General features: G+C 44.2%; 1 protein-coding gene across 6 annotated transcripts in view; it reads right to left on the bottom strand.

Annotated features, from left to right (window-relative positions):
* Nucleotides 1-11,890, bottom strand: part of ELL3 (elongation factor for RNA polymerase II 3) — a 28,264-nt gene that overhangs the window by 2,296 nt on the left and 14,078 nt on the right. For 3 of the 6 annotated variants that reach the window (XM_054513563.2, XM_045900198.3, XM_064570533.1), the window contains exons 1-9: nt 2,352-2,659; nt 2,090-2,125; nt 1,628-1,740; nt 1,312-1,513; nt 1,143-1,222; nt 940-1,015; nt 584-767; nt 456-498; nt 160-331 (exon numbers count right to left, since the gene is read on the bottom strand). In XM_054513563.2, coding sequence (XP_054369538.1) covers nt 160-331; nt 456-498; nt 584-767; nt 940-1,015; nt 1,143-1,222; nt 1,312-1,513; nt 1,628-1,740; nt 2,090-2,125; nt 2,352-2,483 — 1,038 coding nt within the window. In that variant the 5' untranslated portion in view covers nt 2,484-2,659. Of the gene's footprint in view, nt 1-159; nt 332-455; nt 499-583; nt 768-939; nt 1,016-1,142; nt 1,223-1,311; nt 1,514-1,627; nt 1,741-2,089; nt 2,126-2,351; nt 2,660-3,649; nt 9,475-11,890 lie in introns of those variants that run through there. The other 3 variants (XM_054513564.2, XM_064570535.1, XM_064570536.1) reach the window with 3 other exon arrangements.

The following is an 11,890-nucleotide window of genomic DNA, read 5'->3' as shown; positions in this document are numbered from 1 at the left end:
AGTTTTCTTAAAGAAGAGAAGTAATTTCCCATCTCATTGTACTAAATGATAGAGGTTAACTTTTCTCTCAAAACTGACTTGTCACTTGGGTCACTGTACAGTGTTAAGGGCAATTAGGGAATTTATGGCCAGTAAATTCATCTTGAGTCCATTCCTTACCTTGTGTTCTGGAGTTCCTCGCTGAACTCTCTTGATCTCAGCTCCCAGCTCTATGAACCTTTGGCTTGCAGCCCCAACACGAGCATGTAGGATGCGGTATTCAGTATAATCTGTCTCAAAGTCCTGCTCATAAGCATGTTGCTGCTCTGCACTGCGGATGGCCCTGTATTGCCTGCCAGGAGCAGAGAGTTGCCACCTTCAATTTCATTGCCCTGAAAGCTTCAAGCTCCCAGAAGTTTATCTTAATATCTCATATGCACAAAGTTTGATAAAATTGGAAGTAGCAGGAGACTCACAGGAGGTAATCTGGTACCTCTTCAGGGCTTGGGGATTCAGAATCTGGGAGGGAAGCAAGATGACACAAAACTGATTATATAGGTCTTTTTTCCACTAGGGCAGTTTAGCCCTTTTCTCATTAACTCACCTGCTTGAACTGAGGGACTGTGTTCCAGCCTGGGGCCCATGTCTTCATCCTTATCTTCTTGTTCCCAATCTTCTGCCTCTTGTAGGTCCTGACTGGGCAGCCCTTGTAGGGGACTTGGAGCTAAAGGCAGAGTTCTGAGTCTCTTTTCTTTTAATCCTAGAGTGGTTGTAGGCGCTGGACGCTTCTGTTGGGAAAAATGTCACATAAACAGTAACCCAGAAAGCCTAGTCTGCCTGACTCTTGAAAACTAATTTCATAGAATGAGCTCTGGGAGCATCACAACGAAGGCTCCTAATTTTAAAATTTTAGCCTGACTGGACAAAGATTTCTGAAAAACCCTTGCTATTACAACTTACCTTGTCCAAATGTTTCTGGCTAGCAGAGGAAGGCAGTGCCTGGTCAGGTTCTCTGTTTGGAAGATAGGTCTGGTTTCTGGGATATTTGAAGAGGGAATGGGAGAGATGAAGACCAAGATCTCTTATTAGAGCTTTTAGGGTAGAGATTAGAAAAGAAGACGATACCAGGGATTCCCAGCTTAGTCCCACCCTGTCCCAAGTACCTCACTTCCCACTGTGTCATGTGTTCCCTTGAGGATCCTGGGAGTGACTGTCCTTGGCTGCTTGCCAGTGGATCTGGCACCTGGCAGGGAAAGTGGCAGGGGCACTTGGCTCCCTGGGCTTCAGGCTTTGCCCCACCTTATTCCAGCTACCTACAGTTTCTGGCCTCACCTCTTTTAGTGCCATCTGTGGCTGTGAAACTGTGTCTTCTTCAGAATAGTCTCCTGTGTTCTGCCAACTCTCAGGATCTCTGGCACTGTCAGTCAGATTATGTCTCTGAACTGTAGTTGGGGCTGGGATGGAATCCATGGCTGCCCAAATAGTGAGGCGCTCCCTGAGTGGGCCCAGGCAGTGGAGGTGGTTAGGCCCAGATCTGGAAAGGGGTGGTGGAAAAACCCCAGGAGGATGGAGAACTTTTAAGCACCTCTGAAATCAGCCTCCCCAACTTTCTACAAACGCTTTTTGCCTGCTACCTGTTCCCCCTTACCTGCCTAAGCGTTGGCACATAAGGTCCAAGCCACCTCCAGAGCCCTCCTGGCCACACTGGGACACTATGAAGGAGAAGAGGCAGGACCAGCCAGGGCCTGGGAACCTCAGATACTGAGGGCAAAAGGAGAACCGTAAGTCCCGTGAAGTCAGCCCCTCCCTCCCATTGCCGTTCTTCCCTGAGCCAACCTAAGACTGAAGATGGGTCCCACGGGGCTCGTTAGTACACCAGGTGCAGCTGGGCTTGAGTTCCCCAGGAGGCTGAGACGGCACAGTCGCCTTAACCGAAGTCTCCTGGGACCACAACCCTAGCAGCCCCCTCCGCCCCATTTGGGGGTTCAGTTCTCGGAACTTCCTCAGACCGTGACTGCTCTCAGCCTTCCGCCCTGACTGCACCTTCCCGGAGCCCACTTCTGTTCTCCCCGCACCCCGCCTTTTTCACACACTCTAGGCCGGTACTTACCCCTCGGTTGCCTTGGAAAGCGATCACGGGCCGAACCTGCGGGGAGAGCAGATGCGAGCTGAATGCAGGTGAAGTGGCATTCCCACCATCCGGCTCGGGTGCTCAGGGGGTACCTGCCTCGCCGGCTGCACTTGGAGATGGGAAGGTCGGAGCCTGCGGATGCCTCTTCCCATCCCCAGGTCCCTTTGCCAGGGTTACCGGCTGAGGCCCGAGATCCCGAGGGGTAGAGGCTAGGGAAGACGGGTCCCGGGGTCGGCCGCACCTGTTGCCGCCGACACTCTTGCAGCGCCCGCAGCGCCGCGTCGTTCAGCCTGAACAGCAGGAATCTGGTCCCGGCAGCGGGGGTGAGGCAGAGCTGGAGCTTCCCACTCAGAAGCTCCTGGGGTCCCTCCATGGCTGCGAGGTCGAGGCGCAAGCCGAACAAGAGCCACAGGCAAGGGCCACCACCACCACCTCTGCTGTGCAGGGCTAGGCTGGCACTCTTGGTAGCCCAGGTCGGCCCCGCCCTCCGTCGGGCCCCACCCCGGCCCCACCCCCAGCCAGCACCACCCCTGAGGTTTCCCAGCCGCGTGAGCGGTGCTTCGCTTTCCCCTAGACTTTTGCTCGGACCCACCCCACGGGTTTCTTGGATGGGCACGCACCGCTTTGGGCTTTCGGAAGGGGCTATCGCAGTTACAGGGGGAAAGTCTGCGGCCAACTTTACCCCTCCCCAGTTTTGCCTCAGTTTCCCCAGCCAACCTGAACTCGGAGTTGCCGTCTCTAAGTGCAGCTGAACCTGCAATCTCTAGAGGCTTTTAGACGCAGAGGGGCGGGAGAGGGCCTGGTTGCTGGGCTGGCTCAGCAGACCGCGCCTCAGAGGCCAAGAGCACCCCCAGGGACCGGAGGATAGCTGACCCGAAGGGATATTTCTGACGCCAACACCTGGTGCAGCGCTTTCACTTTTTCCCGCCTGCAGTACTGCTGCGGACCCGAAGACGATTTCTAACTGAGGCTGGAGAGAAAACCAGGCCAGGTGGGTGTCGCGGCAGCGGTGAAACTTGGCTGTCGCTGGCTGAAGCCGACCCCTCCCACCCGCACCGGTAGGCGGGGATGGGGGTGTGGGTGGTGGCAGGAGAGTTGCAGGGCAAAGGGAGGACTCAGTCCCAGGTCACTGCTCCTGGCCTATACAGGTGAGACTGGTGTGAAAGGGAGCTGGCCCGAGGGCCAAGAGGTGCCACGAAGTTGTGAGACGTTCTGGAGGTTCCGATTCTGGTGCACTGAGACCGCAGGAATTTCAGGTCGGCCCTGGTGTCTCCACTTGTCCCTGTTTGGGCATGTTTTCCAAGAGCCCGGAAGTTCTCTTTCCTAGCTAGGATCCCTCTGCTAAATCCCTGCACCTACATAATTCCAGGTGACCTTAATGCCCTCCACTCCAAATCAAATCACCTATACATTTGTCAAAACTCATCAGATAGTACACCTAAAATGTGTATATTTTAATGTATGTAAATTAGACCTCAATAAAGGTAATTTTAAAAGTCAGTGCAGTAAATCTCCAACTCCAACAACAAAAACATTTACCTGTCCATCTCCTTAGGGCTTTCTGCTTCTGTGGGTGACCATTTGTTAATTTGAACAACAGTGTGGCAGTAGGTAAAGCTGGTCTCCCAGGGTTCCTATTCGTCTCAGATGACATCTGTGGACTTCTGTAGGATTTTCCTGGATTTAAACTCAAAGGAGAGCCTAGAATGGTGAAAATTTTCAGAGAAGAGGGAAGGAGCAGTGCTATAAGAGGAAGCAAATGCGAAAGATATTTGGGGCAAGGAGGTAGGAATCTAAGGTATGTTGGATGTCTATTGTGTGTCAAAATCTTTGCATGTTATTTAATCCCTAAAATAACTTTAGAGTAGGTATTATTACCCACATTTTTCATTCATTCATTCATTCATTCAGCAGTTATTTATTGAGCACTTACTCTGCACCAGACATTGTACTATATCCTCGGGATACATCAATGAACAGATTTCTTGCTTTGGAGAGAGCACTTTTTTTTTTTTTTTTTTTTAAGTAGGCTCCATGCCCAGCGTGGAGCCCAATGAGAGGCTTGAACTCATGACCCTGAGAAAGACCTGAGTTGAGATCAAGAGTCAGTCAGTTAACTGACTGAGCCACCCATGCACCCCCTGGAGAGCTTATATTCTAGAGGTGAAGGAGACACTGAAAACAAACCTCAGAAATAAACACAAGAAATATAGTGTATGTTGGGGTGCCTGGGTGGCTCAGTGGTTTGGGCGCCTGCCTTCAGCTCAAGTCATGATCACCGGGTTCCTGGATCAAACCCCGTGTCCGGGTCCCTGCTCAGCAGGGAATCTGCTTCTCCCTTTTCTTCTGCCTCTCCCCCTGGCTTGTGCTCACTCTCTCTCTCTCTCAAATAAAATCTTAAAATATATATATAGTGTATGTTAAAAGGTAGTAAGTGCTATAGCTAGAAGAAAAAATAGAACAAGGTAAGTGGGTTTGGAAGTGGAGGAGGAGGAAGTAGAGGAGGATGGAGAGGGTTGACTGTATAGTAAGTAAGATGATAAGAGAAAGCCTTATGGAGAAGATGAAATTTGAGCAATGCCTGAAAGGAGGTGAGGCAATTGGCCAAGCCATAACGCTGGAGGAAATGCTTTCTAGGTAGAGGGACTAGCCACTGCAAACTCTGAGTCAGAAGTGTGCCTGGAGTGTTTAAGGAAAAAGTTGAGGGGCATAACTGGATCAAAGTGAGTAAAGGGAAGAGTAGTAAGAGATGAAGTCAAGAAGGTAATGGAGCAGGGGCAGATCAGGTGCTGGAGGGCCTTGTGGGCCATTATAAGGACTTGGGCTTTTACTTTGAGTGAAATGGGGAGTCACTGCAAGGTTTTGAGCAGAGTAATATGAAATCACCTCTATTTTCAAAGGAACACTCTAGTTGCTGTGTTAAGTGTAGATTGTAGAGGGACAAGGATAAAAGCAGTATGACCTGTTAGTAGGCTATTGCAATAATTCGAGCTAGAAATGGTGGCGGCTTGTACCAGGCAGTAAGAGATGAGGTGGGAGAAGGGAGAAGGTTCTGAATATTTTGAGGGTAGAGCCGACAGAATTTGCTGATGGATTGAATGTGGTATGTGAGAGAGAAATGGCATCAAGGATGACTCTACCATTTTTGGCCAGAACAACAAGAGGGATGAAATTGTCATCAGCTGAGGTAGGGAAGACTGCAGGTGGAACAGGGTTAGTTCTGAACATGTTGAGTTGTCTATTAGAATCCACACGGGGATGTGGAGCAGGCAGTTCTGTACACAAACTTAGAGATGGTGAAAGATGTCTGGGCTAGAGATGTAGACTTGATAGGACTAAACATATAGAGGGTATTTAAAGCTATGAGACTAGATGAGATCACCCAGGAAGATAAAGAAGAACTTAAAGGGTTACACCCTGGGGCACTCCAATCTCTAGAAGGAAGTCAGGGGGGAGAAAAGCAAAGCCAACTGAAAGGAGATGGCCAGTGGGGAAGGAGGAACACCAAGAGAGTATGCAGTCCTGAAAACCGAGTGAAAACAATGTTTCAAGGAGACAGCAATTGATCAAATATGTCACCTGCAGTCAATAGGCCAAGTAAAATGAAGATTAAGAATTGACCAATGTCTGGGGCGCCTGGGGGGCTCAGTTGGTTAAGTGACTGCCTTTGGCTCAGGTCATGATCTTGGGAGTCCCTGGATCAAGTCCCGCATCGGGCTCCCTGATCGGCGAGGAGCCTGCTTCTCCCTCTAACCCTCCCCCCTCTCATGTACTCTCTCTCTCTTTCTCTCTCTCTCGAATAAATAAATAAATCTTAAAAAAAAAAGAATTGACCACTGTAATGAAAATGTTCTAAAATTGACAATGATGATGGTTGCACGTATCTGTGGATATACTAAATGTCTATTCAGATCCTCTGCCCATTTTTAAATCAGGTTGTTTGTTTTTTATTGTTGTTGTGCTTTTGAATTGTTTGAGTTCTTTATATATTTTGGATATTAATCCCTGGTCTGATACATGACTTGCAGAAATCTCCCATTCAGTAGGTTGCCTTTCCATTTTGATGATGTTTCTTTCAATGTGCAGAAGCATTTTAGTTTGAAGTAATCTTTATTTTTGCATTGTTTTCCCCTGCCTTTTAAATCTGATCCACAAAATTACCGCTGGAACCAAAGTCAAGTTGCTTACTGCCTATGTTTTTTTTTAGGAATTTTATGTTCAGGTATAACATTCAAGTTTTTAATCCATTTTGTTAGTTTTTGTGTATGGTGTAAGATAGTGATCCAGTTTTTCCAATACCTTTCATCATAGTATGTTCTTGGCTCCCTTGTCATGACTTAATTGTCCATGTATATGTGGGTTTATTTTTTTTTTAAGATTTTATTTATTTGACAGAGAGAGAGACACTGAGAGAGGGAACACAAGCAGAGGGAGTGGGAGAGGGAGAAGCAGGCTTCCCGTGGAGCAGGGAGCCCAATGCGGGGCTTGATCCCAGGACCCTGAGATCATGGCCTGAGCCGAAGGCAGACGCTCCACCTACTGAGCCAGCCAGGTGCCCCTATATGTGGGTTTAATACAGGGCTCTCAATTCTGTTGCCTTGATCTGTGTGTCTGTTTTTGTGTCAGTATCATACTGTTTTGATAACCATAGCTTTGTAGTTTAAAATCAGAGAGCTGATACCTCCAGCTTTGTTATTCTTTCTTAAGATTGCTTTGGCTATTTGGAATCTTTTGTGGTTCCATGCACATTTTAGAATTATTTCTAAATTTGTTCAGTGAAAAACACCACTGGAATTTTGATGGGATTGCATTGAATCTATAGTTTGGGTAGTGTGGACATTCTAACAATATAATTCTTCCAATCCATGAGCACAGAGTATCTTTCCATTTATTTGTATCTTCTTCCATTTCTTTCATCAGTGTCTTAAAGTTTTCAGTGTATAGGTCTTTCATCTCTTTGGTTAAATTTATATCCGTATTTTATTTTTTTGAATGCAATTATAAATCAGATTGTTTTCTTAATTTCTTTCTGATAATTCACTATTAGTATATAGAAACACTATGGATTACTGTATGTTAATTTTGTATCCTGTTTACTGAAGTCACTTAGAATATTCTAACACTTTCTTGGTAGAATCTTTTGAGTTTTTTATATAAAGTATCATGTAATCTGCAAGTAGTCATAGTTTTACTTCTTCCTTTCTAATTTGAATGCTTTTATTTCTTTTTCTTGCCTAATTCCTGTGTCTAGGACTTCCAATACTCTGTTGGATAAAAGTGGCAAGAGTGGACATCCTTGTCTTATTCCTGTTCTTAGAGCAAAAGCTTTCAGCTTTCCACCGTTGAGTATGATGTTTACTGTGGGCTTGTCATATATTGCCTTTATTATGTTTAGGTATGTTCCCTCTAAACCATCTTTGTTGATGGTTTCCCTCTAAACCATTAAAAATGGATGTTGAAGTTTTTCAAATGCCTTTTCTGCATCTATAGAGATGGTCATATGATTTTTATCCTTCATTTTATTAATGTGGTATATTATGTTGATTTGTGGATGCTGAACTATCTTTGCATCCCTGGAATAAATTCCACTTGAACACAGTATATTATTATTTTAATCCATTGTTGAATTCAGTTTGCTAAATTTTGTTGAGAATTTTTGCATCTATGTTCATCAGTGATAATAGCCTGTAATGTGTGTGTGTATGCGTGTGCGCATTGTGTGGGGTGGCTTGTCTGGTTTTGTTACTGGGGTGATGCTGCCCTCATAAAATGAGTTTGGAAATGTTCCTTCCTCTTTGATTTTTTTGGAGGAGTTGGAGAAGGATAAGTATTAACTTTTTCTTAAATGTTTGGTAGAATTCACCAGTGAAGCCATCTGGTCCTGGACTTTCATTTGTTGGGAGGTTTTTGATTACAGATTCATTCTCCTTACTAGTCTATTCAGACCTTCTATTTCTATTTCTATTTACTGAAGTCACTTATTCGAACACTTACTTTTGGAAAAGTGTATGTTTCTAGGAATTTATTCATTTCTTCTATATTGTTCAATTTGTTGGCATATAGTTGTTCATATGATCCTTTGTATTTCTGTCAGTTGTAACCTCTCTTTAATTTCTAATTTTATTAGAGCTCTCTTTTTTTTTCTTCATTAGTCTAGCTAGAGATCTGTCAATTTTGTTCATCTTTCCAGCTCTTAGTTTCATTGATCTTTTCTTTTTTCTTTTTTATAGTTACCTTTAGTGGTATTTTTATTTATTTATTTTTTAAAGATTTTATTTATTTATTTGAGACAGAGAGAATGAGAGAGAGAGAGAGCACATGAGAGGGGGGAGGGTCAGAGGGAGAAGCAGGCTCCCTGCTGAGCAGAGAGCCCGATGCGGGACTCGATCCAGGGACTCCAGGATCATGACCTGAGCCAAAGGCAGTCGCTCAACCAACTGGGCCACCCAGGCACCCAGTGGTATTTTTATTTTTAAATTTTTTGGGTTTTTTTGTTTTTTTCTTTGAGAGAGAGAGGGAGAGGTGGGGAAGGGGCAAAAGGAGAGGGAGAGAGAGAATACCAAGCAGGCTCCATGCTCAGCTCAGAGCCTGACATGGGGCTCAATCCCACGACCCCGAGATCATGACCCAAGCCGAAATCAAGAGTCAGATGCTCAACTGACTGAGCCACCCAGATGCCCCTCTTTTTCTTTTTTTTATTCTCCATTTATTTCCACTCTGATCTTCAGTATTTCCTTCTTTCTACTGACTTTGGACTTCTTTTGTTCTTTTTCTGTCTCCTTTAGGTGTAAAGTTAAATGTGATATTTTTCTTGTTTCTCGAAGTAAGGCTATATTGCTATGATCTTCTGTCTTAGAACTATTTTGCTGCATCTCCCAAAAATTTTGGTGTGTTGTATTTCTATTTTCATTTGTCTCTAGGTATTTTTAAATTTCTTCTTTGATTTTCTGATGACCCATTGGTTGTTCATTAGCATGGTGTTTATTGTTTGTTAAAGATTTTACTTTTAAGTAATCTCTACACCCAATGTGGGGCTTGAACCCACAACCTTGAGATCAAGAGTCGCATGCATTACCAACTAACTGAGCCAGCGAAGCACCCCCATTAGCCTGTTGTTTAATATCCACACTTTAATGGTTTTTCCAGTTTTCTTCTGGTAATTGATTTCTAGTTTCATACCACTGTAGTCGGAGAAGATGGTTGATATGATTTCAGTCTTCTTGAATTTTGTGGCCTAACATGAATTTTGTGGCCCTAACATCCTAGAGAATGCTCCATGTGAGAAGAATGCTTATTCTGTTGCTTTTGGATGGAATATTGTGTATATATCTATTAAATCCATCTGGTCTAGTGTGTTGCTTAATGCCAATGTTTTCTTTCTTTTTTTTTAAATAACTATTTCTTTTTTTAAAGATTTTATTTATTTGACAGAGACAGCGAGAGAGGGAACAAAAACAGGGGGAGTGGGAGAGGGAGAAGCAGGCTGCTAAGCAGGAAGCCTGATGCGGGGCTCAATCCCAGGACTTTGGGACCATGACCTGAGCTGAAGGCAGATGCGTAACAAGTGAGCCACCCAGGCGCCCAAGGCCAATGTTTTCTTATTAATTTTATGCTTGGATAATCTATCCATTGATGTAAGTGGGGTGATAAAGTCCCTTACCATTATTGTATTGCTGTCAATTTCTCCTTTTAGATCCATTAAATATTTACTCTCTATATCTTGATGCTTCTATGTTGGGTGCATATACATTTATAAATGTTATGTCTTCTTGTTGGATTGACCCCTTTATCATTATGTAATGTACTTCTTTGTCTATGATTGCAGTCTTTGTTTTAAAGTCTATTTGGGGGGCGCCTGGGTGGCTCAGTTGTTAAGCGTCTGCCTTCAGCTCAGGTCATGATCCCAGGGTCCTGGGATCGAGCCCCACATCAGGCTCCCTGCTCGGCGGGAAGCCTGCTTCTCTCTCTCCACTCCCCCTGCTTCTGTTCCCTCTCTCACTGTCTCAATAAATAAATAAAATCTTTAAAAAAATAATAAAATCTATTTTGGGGGCGCCTGGGTGGCTCAGTTGGTTAGGCAACTGCCTTCAGCTCAGGTCATGATCCTGGAATCCCGGATCGAGTCCCACATTGGGCTCCCTGCACAGCAGGGAGTCTGCTTCTCCCTCTGACCCTCCTCCCTCTCATGCTCTCTCTCCTTCTCTCTCTCTCAAATAAATAAATAAAACCTTAAAAAAATAAAAATAAATAAAAATAAAGTCTATTTTGTCTGCTGTGAGTGTTGCTACCCTTTTATTTTTTTTTTAACTTCCATTTACATGGGATATCTTTCTCCATCTCTTCACTTTCAGTCTGTGTCCTTACTTCTGAAGTGAGTCTCTTTTATACAGTGTGCAGTTGGGTTTTGTTTTTTATCCATTCAGTCACTTTAATATTTTTTAAGATTTATTTATTTTGGAGAGGGGGAAGGAGCAGAGAGAGAATCCAGTGCAGACTCTGCACCAGAGTGTGGAGCCTGACATGGGCTCAATCTCATGACTCCAAGATCACAACCTGAGCTGAAATCAAAAGTCAGACACCTAACTGACTATTCCACCCAGGTGCCCCTCAGCCACTTAAATTTTTCTAAAGATTTTATTTATTTACTTGACAGAGAGAATGCATAAGCCAGGGGAGCAACAGAGAGAGGGAGAGGGAGAAGCAGGCTCCCTGCTGAGCAGGGAACCTGATGCGGGGCTTGATCCCATGACTTAGGATCATGACCTGAGGTGAAGGCAGATGCTTAACCGACTGAGCCACCCAGGTGCCCTAGGAGAGAGTCTTAAGCAGACTCTCCACTGAGTGTGGAGCCCAACATGGGGCTCAATCTCATGAGTTTGAGACCACAACCTGAGCCAAAACCAAGAGTTGGACCCTTAACCAACTGCACCACCCAGGCGCTGTTTTTGTCTTTTAAACATCATGCTTGCTAAATAAGTGATTGATACACTATATTTACTATATATCTACTTTTTCCAGGGATTTTTACTTATGCATATTGTCTTTGTTATTGATTAGTGCCATTTCTTTCCAGTTTAAAGAAGTCCCTTTAACATTCTTTGTAAGACTAGTTTAGTGGTGATGAATTCCTTTAGCTTTTGCTTATTGGTGAACTCTTAATTTCTCCTTCAGTTCTGAATGATAAACTTGCAAGGTAGAGAATTCTTGGTTGGAAGTTTTATCCTTGCTGTGTTTTGAGTATCTCATGTTATTCTCGTCTGGCTTGCCAAGTTTCTACTGAAAAATCTGCTGATAGCTGTATGGAGTTTCCTTTGTATGTAATAAGTTGTTTTTCTCTTGCTGCTTTTAGGATTCTAACTTTTGCCATTTAATTATAATATATCTTGGTGTGGGTATCTTTGGGTTTGTCTCTGGGACTCTCTGGTTTCCTGGATCTGTATCTCTGTTTCCTCCACCAGATTAGGTAAATTTTCAGCCATTACCTTTTCATATAAGCTTATTGGCTCTTTAACTTTCTCTTTTTCTTCTGGGACCCATATTATGCAAATGTTATTCTGCTTGATGTTGCCTGAAAGGTTCTTTAAATTACCTTAATTTTTAAAAAATTTTATTTTATTATGTTAATCACCATACATCATTAGGTTTTTTTTTTTTTGAAGATTTTATTTATTTATTTGACAGAGAGAGAGACAGCGAGAGAGGGAACACAAGCAAGGGGAGTGGGAGAGGGAGAAGCAGGCTTCCCGCCGAGCAGGGAGCCTGATGTGGGGCTCGATCCCA

The sequence above is a fragment of the Mirounga angustirostris genome, unplaced genomic scaffold (genome assembly GCF_029215605.1).
Source record: "Mirounga angustirostris isolate CCGP_5_RB_7025 unplaced genomic scaffold, mMirAng1.0.hap1 SCAF_9, whole genome shotgun sequence".
Taxonomy (NCBI): Eukaryota; Metazoa; Chordata; class Mammalia; order Carnivora; family Phocidae; genus Mirounga; species Mirounga angustirostris.
The sequence above is the reverse complement of the archived record's forward strand: the minus strand, read 5'-3'. Positions and strand labels throughout refer to the sequence as shown.